This window comes from Nilaparvata lugens, chromosome 13, assembly GCF_014356525.2.
Source record: "Nilaparvata lugens isolate BPH chromosome 13, ASM1435652v1, whole genome shotgun sequence".
Classification (NCBI taxonomy): Eukaryota; Metazoa; Arthropoda; class Insecta; order Hemiptera; family Delphacidae; genus Nilaparvata; species Nilaparvata lugens.
The window spans coordinates 9,806,904-9,829,700 of record NC_052516.1 but is presented as its reverse complement, the minus strand read 5'-3'; the positions used below and the strand labels follow the sequence as shown (position 1 = coordinate 9,829,700).

The following is a 22,797-nucleotide window of genomic DNA, read 5'->3' as shown; positions in this document are numbered from 1 at the left end:
AAATCCAAATACAAGATGTCGTCGACCAATCAGGTGAGAGAGTAGGCGGAGTTGAAAATATGACCCAACATGTGCTGCAGTCTAGTGGCTGAATACAGAGTTAGATTAGGAACTGTTGCTCTAATTAGGAGAAAGTCGAGAGTGAATTATCTACTCAAGAAGTACTAACACCTATTGATAGAATTGAACTCATCAATTAGAGCCGGTTTCCGAGCTTGAAATTTAGCCAAGTTCTAGATTTCAAACAGATGGAGTCGGAAAATTGTCTTTCCGAATCGGGAGGAAGACGTAGTTATAGTCAAAGTTATAGTTTGAATTAAATTTCGAAACACTACGAAATTGAACACAAAATAAAATAAAGAGAAATAGTATAAAGTTTCAGCTATTTTTGAATTTTTAGGAATGTTTCATTTCGTCAAGGAAAAACGTTTCCAATTATAGAAATGAGAAAATGAAGATTATCATAAAAACTACGACTACGCCCCGTTTCGGAAAGCCAATTTTCTGACTCCAGCTGTTTGAAATCTAGAACTTAGCCAAATCCCGAGCTCGGAAACCGGCCCTAAATGTTGAATAGAACAATAGAAAGTCGAATTTCAGATCAATAATCAAATAATGTCCCAGGATGTCTGAGAATCTTTTAAATATTGCAACAATGCTTTCAAATCTTGCAACAATATATTTATAAAAGCTACAAATCTGTGAGGTGCACTCTACGCTGATTAATCTATAGTGCGGTCTACGTTATTATGGCAGTGAAGAAAGATAGCAGAACAACGTTGCCGATCCTCTGTATCCTCCGCCTTCTTTAGACGGTAGCTGATACAGGTTCATTGATGTAATATTAACTGGTCATTCTCGTTTAAAATAATCAATTATATTTCATTAAGCAAGAAACTATATTTTCCAATAATTTTATAATGAATTTTTATAATTGAGATTAAATAATTTGGTCATTAATAAATAATTCCACGTTGTTGAAAGACGAACTAGCAACAGAGTAAAGCGAGAAAGAGATAGCGTTATCCGCTTTGTTGAATGATAGACAAGGATAGCAATACTATTGCTAATCTAACACTGCCATTATAACGTGGACCTCACTATATAGTGTGCTGAGTATATTCCGGCTAATAATAGTAGTAGTTTTTCACTACTATAGTGAGGTCCACGTTATAATGGCAGTAATAATAATAAAAATAATAATAATAATAATAATGATATTTATTCATGCATGTACATTTTACATTAAATGTTTCGCATTTGTCAGTTACAGTAAAATCATATAATCTGTCAGGTCATAAAAAACTCCGTGAATATTTATGTCCAAAAATATAAATATGACATCATCTTAACTATTATAATATTTCACTAGGTTTATTTCCCACACTGTATATGAGAAAAACTCCAGTAAACTGTAGAAACATCTCTCTTGTAGCCAATTCCTCAGTAGTCTCTTGAATGTTCTTCTATTTGAAATATCAAGAATTTCCACTGGTAGTGCGTTTAAGATCCTTCGACTGACATGCTCTGGCTTAGCTTCAAAAAATTAGCAGTATTTGATTAACATTGGTATTGCTATCCTTGTCTATCATTCGACAAAGCAGATAGCGCTATCCTCTACCACCTCCGCACTGTCCCAGACCGTTTTTAAACAATGAATAAATATAATACATTAACAGAATATTTCATCTCAATTCTGAAAATTCTTTATTTGTTCATTGAAAAATATATTTTCTTGACGAATAAAATGTAATTGATAATTTTTAACAAGAATGAACAGTTGGGATCAGATATACTGACCGTGATCAGTGGAAATCACTATAGAAATATCTTAGAGAAACCTACATAAATTTTCTCCGAAGTTTTCGACTTACAAATTAACGATCGTCAACTTGTTCCAACCCTTAATTTATCTATGAGAAACCTACCTTTCTTCACGGCCATTATAACGTGGACCTCACTATAGACCACGGTATATTGAAGAAGTAATATCATCTTCCCATCTTCTTCTAACTACCGTGCTATAGACGACGCACTTTGAAATAATTTTGTGGATAGCATAACCATAGAGAAACAATAGCTTAAGTAGATATCCCATGGTATAGGGCGTTTATGTCGCAACTTTTACTGTTATCTCAAGCCGATTATTGTCGATTTTTACTGTTTTGACCGGGTAAGAGTGTATGAACGGCACAATGGCCCATATGAATAAAACCAGAGCAAATGCTCATGAGCAAGAGCATGCAGCAATAAGGTTTTGCTCATGAGCAAAAGGTAGAAGCAAAAGCATTTGCTCATTTTTATATGTATAAGCTTACCTTATACTTTCACCTTATGCCTCTGAACTCTGGAGCAAATGCTCACGTATTTTAAAAATTTTTTATCAGCTGATTCGTTTTTGTAGCCTTACTTCGTTTTTGAATCTCTATAATAATCTTCAGCATATTCTTATAATATCAAAAGCCTTCTTATAATCGTCTACACTCTCATCTTCTTAAATGCCTATTTCCTATTTGTGATGGCTATCTTTATATCAGGTAGCTATCTTTTGTATTTATTCTTTTGTAGGAATTATGGTGATATATATATATATATATATATATATAATATATATATATATATCATGGTTGAATCTAAAAGAGTTTTATAGCTCTCACTATTGGATGTGATCGTATCTGATATAGTTTCTTCTTCCTCATACGAATTAGTTGAGCCATTTTACTATGAGCAAAAGGTGATAAGCTGCTCTAGACTAGACTCACCTTTTTTGAAGCATTTGCTTCAAAAGTAGAGCAAATGCTCTAGTTCATTCATACAGTTTGAGTATAAGCTTTTACTCTTCAGCAAATGCTCAAACTATTTTTTGATGAGCATGAGCAAAAGGTTTTGCTCACGTTTATTCATAGAAAATGAAGCAAATGCTCAACTTTATTCATATGACCCAATGTGAGAGACTACCAGCGTCACACAGCTTCACAGGAGAACTAAGTTCAAGCTTGACTATCAGCTTGAGATAACAGTAAAAGTTGCGACATAAACGCCCTATACCATGGGATATCTACTCAAGCTATTGTTTCTCTATGGCATAACGAAACTCTACCGGCAGCCATAGTAATTACAGTGTTTTGAACCGACGAAAATAATTGAAGCCAGCGTCTGAAACTAGCCAGAATAAATTCTGGCTCGATTGTGAGTAATGTTGGCATTTCTGCTTACGTCAGAGTTTTCATTCATTGATGAGGCCATTCACTATTCATTGATGAGCGATCGACGTCATTCAACCAGCTTTCAATGAATGAATGAATGATAATGAATGAAACGTGCCCGCCATAGTACGGTAATGAAAGCAGGAGAGGTCATTAATAAATGAAAGCCCCTCTGTAGATTTCTTAGAATAACTTCATGATTAACTAGAAGAATTTTCTATGAACTATTTTTCTTAAAAATATTTTCTTCCTTAATAAAATAAATTGATTATTCTAAACAAGAATGAACAGTTAATATTACATCAGTTAATAAACTTTCTTCTAACTAGACTTGGCATATTTTTCTATATTACAATATTACAATTTTTTAATTCAAAGTCTTGTTAAAAATGCCAAACCGTCAACTTGAATCTTAGACCTCACTTCGCTCGGTCAATAACGATAAATGCAAAACCTTAAAGGTGCGTACAGATATACGCGCCGCGAACATGAGCAATTCACATTTAATCAGCTGATTATATCTGTATATTTTACAGAAACGGTAAGATCTTTCTGTGAGATACAGATATAGAAGCTTGGCATCAGCTGATTAAAAGTTGTAAAGATGTAGATTTTTGCCCCACGTGTTGGGTGGCATTATGTAATGGTGTGGACTGCCAACCATTCATATGTGGTTCGGTATTTTTGATATTTATAATTTTTATTTCTGCCAAGGAATTCTCATTATTGTTGAATTACAATTTTGCATGATTTTCTTATCGCTTAATTGATAACTTGATTTCTTTTTATCATGAATAACATTCGATTTTACTTGAGCAGTAACTTGACTAGGCTATCTATTCTTTCTATTTTATAATTCTATTAATGCTCAATAGTTCATTTCGAAAATATTTTGTGGTGCTAAAATACCACGTGACAAAGTGAATTGCTCATGTTCGCAGCGCGAGAATCTGAAGCAAATGCTCAACTTTATTCATATGACCCAATGTGAGAGACTACCAGCGTCACACAGCTTCACAGGAAAGAACTAAGTGGACTATCAGCTTGAGATAACAGTAAAAGTTGCGACATAAACGCCCTATACCATGGGATATCTACTCAAGCTATTGTTTCTCTATGGCATAACGAAACTCTACCGGCAGCCATAGTAATTACAGTGTTTTGAACCGACGAAAATAATTGAAGCCAGCGTCTGAAACTAGCCAGAATAAATTCTGGCTCGATTGTGAGTAATGTTGGCATTTCTGCTTACGTCAGAGTTTTCATTCATTGATGAGGCCATTCACTATTCATTGATGAGCGATCGACGTCATTCAACCAGCTTTCAATGAATGAATGAATGATAATGAATGAAACGTGCCCGCCATAGTACGGTAATGAAAGCAGGAGAGGTCATTAATAAATGAAAGCCCCTCTGTAGATTTCTTAGAATAACTTCATGATTGACTAGAAGGAATTTTTTATCAACTATTTTTCTCAAAAATATAATTTCTTGCTTAATAAAATGCAATTGATTATTCTAAACAAGAATGAACAGTTAATATTACATCAGTTAATAAACTTTCTTCTAACTAGACTTGGCATATTTTTCTATATTACAATATTACAATTTTTTAATTCAAAGTCTTGTTAAAAATGCCAAACCGTCAACTTGAATCTTAGACCTCACTTCGCTCGGTCAATAACGATAAATGCAAAACCTTAAAGGTGCGTACAGATATACGCGCCGCGAACATGAGCAATTCACATTTAATCAGCTGATTATATCTGTATATTTTACAGAAACGGTAAGATCTTTCTGTGAGATACAGATATAGAAGCTTGGCATCAGCTGATTAAAAGTTGTAAAGATGTAGATTTTGCCCACGTGTTGGGTGGCATTATGTAATGGTGTGGACTGCCAACCATTCATATGTGGTGCGGTATTTTTGATATTTATAATTTTTTTTTCTGCCAAGGATTCTCATTATTGTTGAATTACAATTTTGCATGATTTTCTTATCGCTTAATTGATAACTTGATTTCTTTTTATCATGAATAACATTCGATTTTACTTGAGCAGTAACTTGACTAGGCTATCTATTCTTTCTATTTTATAATTCTATTAAAGCTCAATAGCTCATTTCGAAAATATTTGTGGTGCTAAAATACCACGTGACAAAGTGAATTGCTCATGTTCGCAGCGCGAGAATCTGTACGCACCCTTAGACCTCACTTCGCTCGCTCAATGAAATATACAAACTTGGACAGTCTCAAGTCGCGGCTGATACAAATACGAACTTGGCAAGTCTCAAGTCAAACTTCTTCACTGTAGCTTTCCACACCGATTAAGTTTCACGATTGAGTTGCAGCACTTGCACTTATTTTCCACAAGACAGGAGCGCCATGATTTTATCATCTAATTGCGCAGTCACTGGAAAGCACTGATTCTATTCTTAGAGAGAGAGAGAGAGTGAGCTGTCGGTTTGAAGTGAACCTCAGTGTACCGATAATTACCTACGAGAAGGTCGTCTAAAAATAGAATCTCCACTTTCACTGAAAAATGCAACTGAACAAAGCCTTAGTTGATGCGACAGTAGATTTTCAACATTATCTATTTATAAAGGTTGAGTTTTCAACATTATTGACCGAGCGAAGTGAGGTCTAAGATTCAAGTCGAAGGCTTGGCAGTAAACAGTTGTCTACTAACTTTGTCTTTCCATAAGCTGAGGCCATGATTCTAGTTTGGAGTTTGGAGTTATTGATAGAAAACATTTTTCTTTTTTAATCTGATGATTGAAATTGCAACAAATATTATTGAAAAGAAATTGATTTATAAAATCATGAAAAGTTAGAAATGAAGTTTGTAGGAAATCAGCATTGTGGTAGTTTATTCGGTTAATTTCAACACACCGATTTTTCGCCAACACGACAACACAGAATGTTATCTGATGGGTTGATTAGATTGGCGAATCGACGGCAGCCAGACCTGATAACAGCGCTCACACTCACATTCCGGGACGACACATCAGGGTACGATAAGACAGAAAGCTCTATGTTCATTTAGAATTTTTTCTAGACATTTTAAATTGATAAATTATTTTATTAATTATAATTAATTACATTGGAGTGGCCGTAATCGAGAGTATCAGATGCTGGCTTTATGATTCAGCGGCCCGGGTTCAAATCCCGGCCCGGGCAAGATATTTATCTCGAGCCACTCCCGTGTTTCGGATGGACACGTTAAGCCGTCGGTCCCGGCTGCCTAAAAAAGCAGTCGTTAGGTCATGTCAGAGGCCCTGAAATTGATCAGTTGCGACCTGAAAACTCTGACACCAGACCTGAGCCAGCCAGGTCACTCGATATTATTAATATTATTATTATTACTATTTATTAATTTTGAGAAAACATAACAACAGGTCAATGTAACTTACTGAGCGCGAGGTCTACTGTTCACAGAACTACTAGTGTCTAGGCCAGATGTGGCCTGTGAAAACTCACTTATAAATGTCACTGTCTCACTGGTCGTTGAATGGGCAGCATCAATGCTATAATATGTAAAGGTGCGTACAGACTGTCGCTCTGCTCCGCAACCGAACGTCACTCCAGCAGAGCGATTGATGATCGACCGGGGAGCAAGAGTGGTCGACCGGGGAACGCGAGAAGATCTAACATCTTCCGTAACGTTCATGATGGTTGCGTGGGCGGTCCGACTGTGGTTCGATGGTGGTACGAAGGCGGTACGAGGGCGGTACGAGGGAGGAGCGTGCTCGGTGCGGGTTGGAAGCACGAATATGTGTACGCAGCTTAAGGAATACAGACATTTTGGAGTGAATTTCATGACCAAAGCAGACTGGACAGTGTTTGGTGTAACTTAACTGAGCGCGAGGTCTACTGTTCACAGAACTATAACTGGATGCTTTCCAGAGATAACAAATCAATGCTCGTTCTTGTGTGATATCGTTCTATAGTGAGGTCCACGTTTATAATGGCAGTGTTTGATTAACAATGGTATTGCTATCCTTGTCTATCATTCAACAAAGCGGATAGCGCTATCTCTTTCTCGCTTTGCTCTGTTGCCAGTTCGTCTTTCAACAATGAAGAATTAATCATTTAATTAACAAAATATTTCATTTCATGAGAATTAATTATTTAAAAAAGTTATTTGTGCAACTAGTACGCAAAGTGACAGTTTGCTGCACCGAAAGAAACGTTTACGCCCGAGCCGTAGGCGAGGGCGGAATGGTTTCTTGAGTGCAGCAGAGGAACTTTGCGCACGTATTTCACATTAAGTTTTTCCTACAGTTACCATTGAATATGAAAAGTGGGTAATTATGGGAAATTGCCTGAAACCATCAAATGTTTTTCTGTGTAATTATTATTGATAAAAATCTTAATTTATTGTCAAATTGAATAAAAATGTTGTCCTTGGTTATAATATAATATAATGAATAATTAGCGCGTTGTGCTTGGTTGCACCTCTGCTCACTATAGCAGCCACAGCAGTCACTGTTACCAACTTCATTTTGATTTTGCTGCACTGTTGCTCCATATAACCTACTAAGTATTTTGTGTTGCCATGTTGCAAATCTGGAGTGCAGAAAAATTTTTCCCGCACTAGAGCGGAAAAGTGATTCTTTGCGTTCTGTAATCAGTGCAGCAATGGCCACTTTTCAACGTAACTGTAGGAAAATATAATTTCTTGCTTAATAAAATATAATTGATAATTTAAACGAGAATGAACAGTTAATATAATAAGCAAAGCTGTATCAGCTACCGTCCATAGAAGGCATTGACTGTATAGAGGATCGGCAACGTTGTTATGCTATCTTTCTCCACTGCCATTATAACGTGGACTTCACTATACATATAATTTATTGCCATAGTGGGGTCCACGTTATAATGGCAGTGGAGAAAGATAGGAGAACAACGTTGCTGATCCTCTGTCTTGTCAATGCCTTCTATAGACGGTAGCTGATACAGGTTTATTGATGTAATATTAACTGTTTATTCTCGGTTAATATAATCAATTACATTTTATTAAGCAAGAAATTGTTTTTTCAATAATTTGATAATGGATTTTCATAATTGAGATGAAATATTTTGTTAATTAAATACTAATTTAAAAGAATGGTTTGAATGAATATTCTTGGACTGGAAATTTTGTGGAAATGTGACTGTTGTTATGTTAAGTGACACATAACCTAGCTACATTTGGAGTGTTGTATAAATTAGAATTGGAACCGTTTTGGGCTTATAAGCCTGTGCTACTTTTTTCAAGTTGTGTAATTCTGAATGATCAAAAAAAGAAATGAATAGATGAAATCTAGAAGACATCCTCATTTTGAACTTTCAATGTTACATAATTTTTCTTTTTGTATAGTTGAGAAGTTGATATTGTGGTAATCATTAATATTGAATGAAAAATACTAAGAAATTGTCAAAAACCACAGATTTATTGATACTTAGAAAAAATACCATTTCTTTTCTAACTTTCAATAAGTTTCTAACTTTCAAGACCATACTTTCCTAAGTATCAATAGATCTGTAGTTTTTGACAATTTCTTAGTCTTTTTCATTCAATTACCTAAATTTGGGAGAGAAATAGTACAAGGTATTCTTAGTTTTTCTCTCCCGAACTCTGCTTCATTGTAAAAAAGAATAAAGAGTTCTACATTGTTAAAAGACGATCTGGCAACAGAGCAAAGTGAGAAAAGGATAGCGCTATTCGTTTTGTTGAAAGATAGACATGGATAGCAATACCATTGCTAATCAAACACTGCCATTATAACGAGGACCTCACTAGAGATATCATCATTTATCGCTATAGCTTTTCTTATAGCTGCGAAATAATTGCAATCAAGCAGAAGCTGTTGCCAACATCTGGAAGAGATTGGCACTCGACGAAACTGAGGGAGAGAAAAGGGAAAGAGAAGGAAGAAGAATAAGAAGAAGAAGAAGAAGAAGAAGAAGAAGAAGAAGAAGAAGAAGAATAAGAAGAAGAAGAAGAAGAAGAAGAAGAAGAAGAAGAAGAAGAAGAAGAAGAAGAAGAAGAAGAAGAAGAGAAGAAGAGAAGAAGAAGAAGAAGCGAAGAAGAAGAAGAAGAAGAAGAAGAAAGAAGAAGAAGAAGAAGAAGAAGAAGAAGAAGAAGAAGAAGAAGAAGAAGAAGAAGAAGAAGAAGAAGAAGAAAGAAAAAGGAAGAAATTTTCCAGATACCTTCACTGATTCCAGTAATTGTCTTCCCACTGGTCGTCTATAAACGTTTCTAAAATTTAAGAAAGATGCCGGAAACGAAAGGATAGAGAGGGGGTGAAAAGTGAGAAGGAGGAAGAATTTTCCAGAAACCTTCACTGATTTCAGTAATAGTTCGCCATTGTTCGTCTATTTGCACACTTGAAAAGAATATCACATTATTATAGTGAGGTCCACGTTATAATGGCAGTGTTTGATTAGGAATGGTATTGCTATCCTTGTCTATCATTCAACAAAGCGGATGGCGCTATCTCTTTCTCGCTTTGCTCTGTTGCCAGATCGTCTTTTAACAATGTAGAAATATAATGAATCAACAAAAAATGTCAGCTTAATTATGAAAATTGATCATGAAATTATTGAAAAATATAATTTACTGTTTAATAAAATGTAATTGGTTATTTTAAACGAGAATGAACAGTTTATATTACATCAATAAACCTGTATCAGCTACCGTCTATACAAGGAGTTGACAAGACTGATGATCGGCAACGTTGTCCTATCTTTCTCCACTGCCATAATAAGGTGGACCTCATTATAGTTAGTCAATCATAGAGTTATTCTAACTAGTAGTTCTGTGAACAGTAGACCTCACGCTGTATTCTCATCCACAAGTACCTGATTGAAACTATAGACCTTATGGAAATACAGCAATAGACTGGCTTCTCCTCACATCTGTGTAATCACTTGTCAGCTGATTTATGATGAATAATTCTATAGTCCGATTTTTACTCTAATATTGGCGTATGAAGGAGGCTCCTTTTTCCTTTTATATTATCCTTGAAATGCAAAAATTCCAAAAACCTTGTATATACGTCGACTGTACAGCTTTCATTACCGTACTATGGCGGGCACGTTTCATTCATTATCATTCATTCATTCATTGAAAGCTGGTTGAATGACGTTGATGAAAATAGTGAATGGACCCATCAATGAATGATAACACTGACGTAAGCAGAAACATCAACATTACTCATAATTGAGCCAGAATTTATTGTGGTTGGTTTCAGACGCTGGCTTTTATTATTTTCTGGCTTTTATTAATTATTTAAAACTGTAATTACTATGGCTGCCGGTAGAGTTTTGTGATGCTTTCAACAATAATTTGAAAGTGCGTCGTCTATAGTGAGGTCCACGTTATAATGGCAGTGTTTGATCAGCAATGGTATTGCTATCCTTGTCTATCATTCAACAAAGCGGATTGCGCTATCTCTTTCTTGCTTTGCTCTGTTGCCAGATCGTCTTCCAACGATGTAGAATTAATAATTAATCAACAAAATATTTCATCTTAATTATGAAAATTCATTATTGAATTATTGGAAAAATAGTTTTTTCCTTAATAACAAAAATTTTAATTGATTTATTTCAAACGAGAATGAACAGTTAATATTACATCAATAAACCTGTATCAGCTACTGTCTATAGAAGATAGAATTAAGGTGAAAATTATGAAAATTGATCATGAAATTATTGAAAAATATAATCTCTTGTCTAATAAAATGTAATTGATTATCTTAAACGAGAATGAACAGTTAATATTATATCAATAAAAACAGTTTTTTTATACTTGTAGTACCCATCATTATTATTAAACTTTAAAGTTTATTATTGAAAACATTTCTACATTTCAACTAGAAAATGACTTATGATCGAAACTAGTCGTTTAAATATTTTAAAGTTTTTAATAATAAAGGGTACTACAAGTTTTTTTATTGTTTTTATCAATTTGTACAAAAGTAGCCCATAGAAGTGAAGTGATTTTATCAATATACATGTATCAGCTACCGTCTATAGAAAGCATTGACAAGACAGAGGATCGGCAACGTTGTTCTCCTATCTTTCTCCACTGCCATTATAACGTGGACCTCACTTTAAACAGTTTGACTAAAACTGTCAGAATTCCTTGAAAGTATCATCAACGCCCCCCGTTTAAACCAATGCTGTCAGTTTGGAGGGAATCCGACTACACGTCGTTAACGAGAGTTTGACGTCATCATGGAGGTGAAGGGAATTTAATCCCTCAATAATAGATTGAAAGGGAAATTTTATCCCTCAATAATAGATTGAAAGGGAAAGCTGTCGAAGTTGTTCACTTGTGGTAATTGGTTCTAGGAAAACATGAATAGTCTCAAAATAGTATCATTGATGATGACGTATTCATTATTGTTTAGAGACTTTATTCATAGAGAAACAATAGCATAAGTACTCTTATAGTACTTACGCTATTTTTTCTCTATGCTCTATTGCTGATAATTATTCAAGATTCAAGATTTAATCATTATTGAACAAAAATCCCAATTAAATGCTGCAATTCACCCCGAATACTTCTGCTACTGCAAAAAATTGACAACAGGGTAAACAGATAGATGGAAATTCGATGAGCGCTACTATACTATAATTATTTGTCAGCCCGGGAATTTGTCAATATTTCTTTATTGCAGAAAACATTTATAATAATGTCATAAATTCTTGAAATAATATACTTTTTGTAATAATCCCTGTTTATCAATGTATTTTCCCTCTACTTACGGTTGTGTTCACTATTCTTCTTTGAACCGATTCTTCAGAAAAAAAATCTTATGAATATTAATTTTAGCTCCTTTCTCACTAAAATTGTGTGTAGCGATGTCCACGATTAAATGGCAGTGGGAAAAAGATAGGAATTCAACGTTGCCGATCCTCAGTCTTGTCAATGCCTTCTATAGACAGTAGCTGATACAGGTTTATTGATGTAATATTAACGGTTCATTCTCGTTTGAAATAATCAATTATATTTTATCAAGCAAGAAATTATTTTTTTTCAATAATTCAATAATTAATTTTCATAATTAGGATGAAACATTTTGTTAATTGATTCTTCATTGTTAAAAGATGATCTGGCAACAAAGCAAAGCAAGAAAGAGATAGCGCTATCCGCTTTGTTGAATGATAGACAAGGGTAGCAATACCATTGCTAATCAAACACTGCCATTATAACGTGGACCTCATTATAGGAATTGTACTTGGCTAGGAATTGACTGTGTCATCTCTTAGATCTGGAAGAATACTCAAGTATTGCCTTATTAATTTATCTACCAATGAAATTACATCAGTGACATTTGTAAGTAAAGTATACTTTAATTCATATCTCAAATCCCTAAAAAATGTCATTTGTAAGTCCTAAGACCTGCCCAATGTCGGTGTAATTTGTAAGTAAATGAGTATACTCAAATTCATATCTCAAATCTTTAAAAAAATGTTATTTGTAAGACCTAAGTCCTGACTCAATGTCAGTGGCATTTGTAAGTAAATAAGTATACTCAAATTCATACCTCAAATCCCTAAAAAAATGTTATTTGTAAGAAGACTCAAGAACTGATCCAAAATCAGTGTCATTTGTAAGTAAATAAGTATACTCAAATTCATATCATAAATCCCTGAAAAAATGTCATCTGTAAGACTCAAGACCTGCCCAATGTCGGTGACATTTGTAAGTAAATAAGTATACTCAAATTCATATCATAAATCCCTGAAAAAATGTCATCTGTAAGACTCAAGACCTGCCCAATGTCGGTGACATTTGTAAGTAAATAAGTATACTCAAATTCATATCATAAATCCCTGAAAAAATGTCATCTGTAAGACTCAAGACCTGCCCAATGTCGGTGACATTTGTAAGTAAAAAGTATACTCAAATTCATATCATAAATCCCTGAAAAAATGTCATCTGTAAGATCAAGACCTGCCAATGTCGGTGACATTGTAAGTAAATAAGTATACTCAAATTCATATCATAAATCCCTGAAAAAATGTCATCTGTAAGACTCAAGACCTGCCAATGTCGGTGACATTTGTAAGTAAATAGTATACTCAAATTCATATCATAAATCCCTGAAAAAATGTCATCTGTAAGACTCAAGACCTGCCCAATGTCGGTGACATTTGTAAGTAAATAAGTATACTCAAATTCATATCATAAATCCCTGAAAAAATGTCATCTGTAAGACTCAAGACCTGCCCAATGTCGGTGACATTTGTAAGTAAATAAGTATACTCAAATTCATATCTCAAATCCCTGGAAAAATTTCATTTGTAAGACCTAAGACCTGCCCAATGTCAGTGTCATTGTTAGTGAATAAGTATACTCACATTCATGTCTCAAATCCCTGGAAAAATGTCATTTGTAAGATTCAAGACCTGCCCAATGTCTGTGTCATTTGTAAGTAAATAAGTATACTCAAATTCATAACTCAAATCCCTAAAAAATGTCATTTGTAAGACTTACGACCTGCCCAATGTCAGTGTCATTGTTAGTGAATAAGTATACTCAAATTCATATCTCAAATCCTTAAAAAAATGTCGTTTGTAAGATTTAAGACCTGCCCAATGTCTGTCATTTGTAAGTAAATAAGTATACTCAAATTCATATCTCAAATCCCTAAAAAATGTCATTTGTAAGACTCAAGACCTGCCCAATGTCTGTGTCATTTGTAAGTAAATAAGTATACTCAAATTCATATCTCAAATCACTAAAAAATGTCATTTGTAAGACCTATGACCCTATGTCAGTGTCATTTGTAAGTAAATAAGTATACTCAAATTCATATCTCAAATCACTAAAAAATGTCATTTGTAAGACCTATGACCCTATGTCAGTGTCATTTGTAAGTAAATAAGTATACTCAAATTCATATCTCAAATCCCTAAAAAAATGCCATTTGTAAAACCTAAGACCTGCTCAATGTCAGTGTCATTTGAAAGTAAATAAGTATACTTAAATTCATATCTCAAATCCCTAAAAGAATGTCATTTGTAAAGGTGCGTACAGATTTACGCGCCGCGAACATGAGCAATTCACTTTTAATCAGCTGATGCAAAGCTTTTTATATCTGGATCTTACCGTTTCTGTAAAAATACAAATATAATCAGCTGATTAAAAGTGAATTGCTCATGTTCGCGGCGCGTATATCTGCACGCACCTTAAGACCTAAGACCTGCCCATTGTCAGTGTCATTGCTAGTAAATAATTATACTCAGTTCCATATTTCCAATCCCTAAAAAAATGTCATTCCGAGCTCTACCCTTGCCATAATACTCCAAAATTCTCATAAAGAATCCATAGAATAGGAATTGACTGTGTCAATTTCTTTACAGATACCTCTAAATCTGAAATCTCACCCCTTTCTCGGTCAATCCGTTACTAGGAAGGCCAAGTGGACAAGACAAGAAAAGTGGGCAATTTCACGAGATATCGATCTAGTGACCTCTGACCTTAGCTACGGTGGTCACTGAAGCCGACTTCAGGCCACCCACTACTGGTTCAACCCCCCTGCCCCATTTCCACCCCCAAAACCCTCTTCTGCTTTGATTAAAGCCATAAACATGTCTCCAAGACTCCCTCACAACGTCCAAGGAATGTCCTCGTCCAAACTCAATTAGATGATTGGTCGGAAGTGAATGGAAAGCTTGTTCGTAACACAACATGGTATTTATGCGATGGATATCTTCTGATATCATGGGTTCTCTTAGTAATTATATTTTTCCTAGTTCATCATATTTTCAGCTTTTAGTAGGGTTACTTACTAGTTTTTAATAATTGAGATAACGAATTATAATTATTACCTAATAATGACTGAAATATAGTTTCAAAATAGACCTACCAGGATAATTGAAATAATGAAATAAAAATCTGGTGTGGTACACTCACACAGTTCTCCTTGCTCATTGATCTATAAGCCTCATTAACGAGGATAATTTAGGAGAATAACATTATGCTGATTGGCGGCTAAATAATTAAAACTACGATTATACTATTGTTATTGTGTTCAGAGTACATATAAGAATAAGGATAAGAATGTTTATTTCGCCAAAATTACATAGTTACAAAACATGAATGATACATACAAAATGCATAATAAAAATGTAAATATTATAATAGATCTAAATGATTTGGCACAGCCAGCAAAGTTAAACTTGTGCGCTAGCTGTTCCTTTTTTTGAATTATGAAATTTGAGGATTTTTCAAAATTTGTCAAAACAGCTGTTCTACGAATAAAATATCGACATGTGTTCTTTTGAATAACTCCTCTACCTACCTACCTCACGCACGAGAAGGAGGTTACAAAGTAAATTTCTCAAGGATGGGGTGGGACCCCTGTTAATTTTTCAGGGAGGAGACTCATGCCAGTTGATAGAGATGATATATAACTATACAGGGTATGAATTTGAAAAAAATCGGTCAATTCATTTTTGAGAAAATCGTGATAGAAATTCAACAAAATTCATTCTTCTCAGGAATATTACGGAGCTCCTGCAATTTTCCCAGAAATGAGACTCATGTCAGTTGATAGAGCTTATAAATAGCTATCTAGGGTATGAATTTGAAGAAAATCGTTAGAGCCGTTTTCGAGAAAACCGTGAAAAACATGGTTTTTTAGCCATTATCCGCCATCTTTCCCGCCATTTTGAATTGAATTTTATTGAATTTCTTATTGTCGGATCCTCATGGTATAAGGACTTGAGTTTAAAATTTCAAGTTAATCGGTTAATTAGGAATGTGTTCACAGAAACACACACACACCCACACACACACACACACACACACACACACACACACACACACACACACACACACACACACACACACACCACACACACACACACACACACACACACACACACACATACAGACCAACACCCAAAAATCATGTTTTTGGACTCAGGGGACCTTGAAACGTATAGAAAACATGAAATTAGGGTACCTTAAATTCTTTTGGAAAGCAATACTTTCCTTACCTATGGTAATAGGGTGAGGAAAGTAAAAACACACATATGTAGTCAAATTCTACACAGTTTTATTTGGTATAGGACCATGGTTTCGTGCCCAACACAGGTCATATTTTCAAGCTGACAAGATTTGAAAATTGACCATATATCTTCAGACCTGTGTGATCAAGAAACCATGGTCCTATACCAAATAAAACTGTGTAGAATTTGACAATATATGTGTGTTTTTATTTCATTATATTTATTTATTGGATAGAGGAAACAATACAGTAGTCCGAAAAGGAAAAACAGGCTATTGCCCAAAACTTCTTAAATTTCCTGATTTTGTCTTAAATTGTCCAAATATTATGTAGGTTTTGTCTATTTCAATTTTAAACTTAGATAGATTAATGATAAAACTTCCGTATAAAAATAAAACAAACTTCAAATTCACAAAATGATTCTATAAAAAATATAATTCTTATGGAACGGTTTATAACATTGACAGTGACTCAGTGGAATTTTTATAATTGGAATATTTTTATAATTGAAATATTTTAAAAATTGCTGACTCACCACCAATATGTCCGCCATCAGCCTGCAGTATTCGGCCATTGTTGTGCTCGTGTTTGTTGAAGGATGTCTGCACTGTGAGGCTGGGTTTGGTGTCAGCCGAGGGGTCGTCGACCTCCGCCGGTCGCAGCTCTCCCTGCAGCATCTTGATCTTCTGGATCATTTCGCGGATCTCGTACCTGCAAACAAACAGCCAATCGTGCAATTCATTAGTCACCCAGTTAGTGAGTTATAGAGAAAAGATAGCATGAGAGGATATCACATGGTTTGTAGAATTCATTCGAATTTTGGAAGTTTTGTATCAAATTATGATGTTGTGTATCAAGTTGAGATAAAACTGTTCCATGCTGTGTTGATACTGTATCATGTTTGGTGATACCATAGAGAAACAATAGCGTAAGTAGATACCCCATGATATAGGGCGTTTATGTCGCATTTTTTACTGTTATCTCAAGCCGATTATTGTCGAGTTTTACTGTTTTGACCGGGTAATAGTTTATGTACGGCACAATATGAGAGACTACCAACGTCATAAAGCTTCACGGGAAAGAACTACGTGGACTATCGGCTTCAGATAACAGTAAAAGTTGCGACATAAACGCCCTATACCATGGGATATCTATTTATGCTATTGTTTCTCTATGGTGATACTGTATTAGTTTGTTGTGATAGCATAGGGAAAAGTTAACAGAAGAAGATATCCATGGTTTGTAGAATTCATTCAAAGTTTGGAAGTTTTGAATCAAATAAATATGGTGTTGTGTATCAAGTTGAGATGATACTGTTCCATGATGTGTTGATCCTGTATCATGTGTGGTGATACTGTATCAAGTTGTTTTAATAGCATAGAGAAAATAATATAGCATAAGAAGATATCACATGGTTTGTAGAATTCATTCAAAGTTTGGAAGTTGTGTATCAAATTATGGTGCTGTGTATCAAGTTGAGATGATACTGTTCCATGTTGTGTTGATACTGTATCATGTGTGGTGATACAGTATCAGTTTGCTGTGATAGCATAGGGAAAAGATAGCATAAGAAGATATCTCATGGTTTGTGGAATTCATTCAAAGTTTGAAAGTTTTGAATCAAATAAGGACGATATAAGTGGCAAGTGGCAGTGGCAAGGCAGAGAATCAGCAACGCTATTTTCCTATCTCCTTCCACTGCCATTATAAGAGAGTAAATGTAAAGTAGATAGAGAGAGTGTGTGTCTGAGAGAGGAGATTGATTGATTGAGTACTTTATTTATGTAGATTACAATATATACTGGCTTATACACTTATATACAATAGCTTACAATACAGCAAAATTCTAGATGAATTTACATAATACAGACTAAGAAAATAATCATTGAACTGTATATGATATGAAAAAGCAATTTGTGATATAATAACTATAGATAATAATTATATTGTTATGCATCTACATAAATTGGCGGAGCTTTGGACATATCAATGTCCATTCTTCGGAAAGAATATTAAAAATATCCTCCCCACTAACTCTCTACCAAAACGTTAATTTCGTTATTTAAACTAAGGATTTATTTATTAATGGAAATTTTGTAAAAGTTTTAATCAATATGAATATTAAAGAGAAAAAAAAACAGAAAATTGATAAAGTAAAATAATTATATAGGTAGATAAGATCAAATAATTGATTAATAAAATGAAGTAGGCTGAAAGTAGATCAGGGTAATCAACTTTCAGTAATGTACAGCAGTATGCAGTGGATAATTAAAAAACATGAGTTTATATAATATATATATATACACAATTCATTCTATAACAGGTTTAAAGGTTTGTATTTGTTGGATGGGTGGGGGATGGTTGCCATGTGATCAGGGCCGGACAGTTTCAGTCATTTGTTCCAAAATATGTTTTTTCAAAGTCAGGATGAAGCTCGCTCGGCTCTCGATGGACCTGATAGAAACAGGAAGTGCATTCCATGCACGTCAGGCACTGACTAAGAAGGATTTTGTGAAAATAGTAGTTCGATGATTGGGTATCCTTAAAGTACTTTCTCCGGTTCTAGTATGTGAAGCATCTATCCTCTTACCTTCAGAGACAAATTTGAAATCATCTTTAAAATAGTTCAGATTTCCGTATTTCAAGATATCTCTAACAAGCTTGACTATTCGAAAAAGCCTTTGATCAGGAAGCTTTAATGTTGAACTAGCAATGTGGGCTGGGGTGATATGGTCATGGCGTTGGAGAGAGTAGACGAAACGTAGACAATAGAGAACAAGGAGATAGAGAACATGAGGGAGAGAAGAGAAAGTATGAGAGAAACTTGTATAGAAGAGAGAAGTTAGAGACATTGAGAGAAAAAGAGAGAGAAAGTTGCAAGTGACAGTGACAAGCCAGAGAAACAGCAAGACTCTTCCCCTATCTTTCTCCACTGCCATTATAACATGGACCTCAGTATAGAGCTTTGGAGAAGACGAATTGCATCGTAGAAGTCTGATAAAAGACTTTCAATTGGAGTATTGGACTTGCCGTCATTATAGGGGGTGTCTACGTGTGTGGATTGATCGCCCACCAAATCACTCGCCTCTAATTGGAGCAGAACCTCCTCCATTCATCCAATTCATTCATTAATTAAGTCATCCATTTGTTGTAAGTTCCCCTTTCTTCCCAAATACCTTTCAGATACCTTCCCATTGTAGCCGACAATTCATCCTACTCCAGTGAGGTCCAAGCTATAATGGCAGTGGAGGAAGATAGGGGAAGAGTGATGCCGATTCTCCGCCTTGCCACTGGCACTTGCCACTTTCTCTCTCTTTTTCTCTCACTGTCTCTGACTTCTCTTCTTCTACACAAGTTTCTCTCTTACTTTCTCTTCTCTCTCTCTCTATATATATATATATATAGAATAATACTCTTGACTGGTCAGAACAAGTGAACAAAACTTGTTAAAAGGTATTCTCAGCCATGCATGCATTGAAGAAAATGCACGATATTCTCCCTAGAAACATTAAATTATTATTGGTTCAATCTCTCATCTTCCCACATTTAATGTATTGTAATTCTGTTCTTAACGATATGCAAGTCACTCTGAATGATAAACTACAGCGTTGCCAAAATATTGTCTACGTTTCGTCTACTCTCTCCAACGCCATGATCATATCACCCCAGCCCACATTGCTAGTTCAACATTAAAGCTTCCCGATCAAAGGCTTTTTCGAATAGTCAAGCTTGTTAGAGATATCTTGAAATACGGTAATCCGAACTATTTTAAAGATGATTCCAAATTTGTCTCTGAAGGTAGGAGGATAGATGCTTCACATACCAGAACCGGAGAAACTACTTTAAGGATACCCAATCATCGACCTACTATTTTAACAAAATCCTTCTTAGTCAGTGCCTGTCGTGCATGGAATGCACTTCCTGTTTCTATCAGGTCCATCGAGAGCCGAGCGAGCTTCATCCTGACTTTAAAAAAACATCTTTGGAACAAATGACTGAAACTGTCCGGCCCTAGAACGATCACATGACACCATCCCCCCCCATCCCACAAATACAAACCTTTAAAACTGTTATAGAATGAAGTATATATAATAAGATATATATATATATATATATATATATATATATATATATATATATATATATATATATAAATATAATATAAACTCATGTCATTTTAATTATCCACTGCATACTGCTGTATATTACTGAAAGTGATTACCCTGATCTACTTTCAGCCTACTTCATTTTATTAATCAATAATTTGATCTTATCACCTATATAATTATTTTACACTATCATTTTTCTGTTTTCTTTCTCTTAAATATTTATATTAATTAAAACTTTTACAAAATTTCCATTAATAAATAAATCCTTAGTTTAATTAATTAAATTAACGTTTTAGTAGAGAGTTAGTGGGGAGGATATTTTAATATTCTTTCCGAAGAATGGACATTGATATGTCCAAAGCTCCGCCAATTTATGTAGATGCATAACAATATAATTATCCATAGTTATTATATTACAAATAACTTTCTCATATCATATACAGTTCAATAATTATTCTCTTAGTCTATATTATGTAAATTCATCTATAATTTTGCTGTATTGTAAGCTATTGTATATAAGTGTATAAGCCAGTATATTGTAATCTACATAAATAAAGTACTCAATCAATTAATCAATCTCCTCTCACAGACACACTCTCTCTATCTACTTTACATTTACTCTCTTATAATGGCAGTGGAGGAAGATAGGAGAATAGTGTTGCTGATTCTCTGCCTTGCTAGTGCCTCCTATAGAAGGTGGCTGATACCGGTATACCTGATGTGATACTAACTGTTCATTGTTGTTTGAAATCATTAGTTATATCATATTCGTCAAGGAAATACATTTTTTAATGATTGAACAATGAATTTTCATAATTGGAATTGAATATTTTGCTAATTAATTATAGTTCCACATTGTTGAAACAATCTGGCAACGTTGCGGAGCTACGTTTTATGATAATCGTTCATTACAGATGAAAACCAATCAAATTTTATCATAAATGTTTACAAAATAATTTTGCATAAATATGTGTGTGAAAACGGTTTCAACAACAAATCAAAGACGAAAAGAAATATGTAAAAGAAAGCATAATAAAATAATAATTTTGTCGCTGACAGAATGCGACATAAATGCCATCCTATCATTTTCACTGACTATGAACCGTAATTTTTACTACATGAATGAAATTTGAAACCGATCGGACAAAGAGTTAGATACCGGGAGAGAAAGTGAGAAATAGAGAGATTGATTGATTGATTGATTGATTGATTGATTGAGTAGTTTATTTATGTAGATTACAATATATACTGGCTTATACACTTTTATACAATAGCTTACAATACAGCAAAGTTTTAGATGTATTTACATAACATAAACTAAGAAAATAATTATTGAACTGTATAATGATATGAAAAAAAAGGAATTTGGAATATAACTATACGAGATAAGATGCATTATTATAAATTGGCGGAGCTTTGAACATATCAATGTCCATTCTTTGGAAAGAATATTCAAAATATCCTTCCCAGTAACTCTACCAAAGAGAGAGATTGATTGATTGAGTACTTTATTTATGTAGATTACAATATATACTGGCTTATACACTTATATACAATAGCTTACAATACAGAAAGTTATAGATGAATTCACATAATATAGACTGAGAAAATAATTATTGAACTGTATTTGATATGAAAATAGTTATTTGTGCAACTAGTGCGCAAAGTGTCAGTTTGCTGCACAGAAAGAAACGTTTACGCCCGAGCCGTAGGCGAGGGCGGAATGGCTTCTTGAGTGCAGCAGAGGAACTTTGCGCACGTATTTCACATTAAGTTTTTCCTACAGTTACCATTGAATATGAAAAGTGGGTAATTATGGGTAAAATTGCCTGAAATCTATCAAATGTTTTTCTGTGTAATTTTATTATTGATAAAAACCTTAATCCTAAAATCCTAAAGTCCTCGTTGTCCTTGGTTATAATATATAATGAATAATAATTAGCGCGTTGTGCTTGGTTGCACCTCTGCTCACTATAGCAGCCACAGCAGTCACTGTTACCAACTTCATTTTGATTTTGCTGCACTGTTGCTCCATATAACCTACTAAGTATTTTGCGTTGCCATGTTGCAAATCTGGAGTGCAGAAAAATTTTTCCCGCACTAGAGCGGAAAAGTGATTCTTTGCGTTCTGGAATCAGTGCAGCAATGGCCACTTTTCAACGTAACTGTAGGAAATAGTTATTTGTGCAACTAGTGCGCAAAGTGCCACTTTGCTGCACCGAAAGAAACGTTTACGCCCGAGCCGTAGGCGAGGGCGGAATGGTTTCTTGAGTGCAGCAGAGGAACTTTGCGCACGTATTTCACATTAAGTTTTTCCTACAGTTACCATTGAATATGAAAAGTGGTTAATTATGGGTAAAATTGCCTGAAATGCATCAAATGTTTTTCTGTGTAATTTTATTATTGATAATAAAAACCTTAATTTATTGTCAAATTGAATAAAAATGTTGTCCTTGGTTATAATATATA

The 22,797-nt window shown here is 34.4% G+C and overlaps 2 protein-coding genes across 3 annotated transcripts in view; one reads left to right on the top strand and one right to left on the bottom strand.

Annotated features, from left to right (window-relative positions):
* The window catches only part of LOC111056347 (pseudouridine-metabolizing bifunctional protein C1861.05), a 416,552-nt gene that overhangs the window by 154,539 nt on the left and 239,216 nt on the right, over positions 1-22,797 (top strand). The window lies entirely within an intron of this gene.
* Positions 1-22,797, bottom strand: part of LOC111045954 — a 342,136-nt gene that overhangs the window by 107,458 nt on the left and 211,881 nt on the right. For both annotated transcript variants that reach the window (XM_039439778.1, XM_039439777.1), the window contains exon 8: positions 16,755-16,930. In XM_039439778.1, the coding sequence (XP_039295712.1) occupies positions 16,755-16,930 (176 nt within the window). The remainder of the gene's footprint in view (positions 1-16,754; positions 16,931-22,797) is intronic.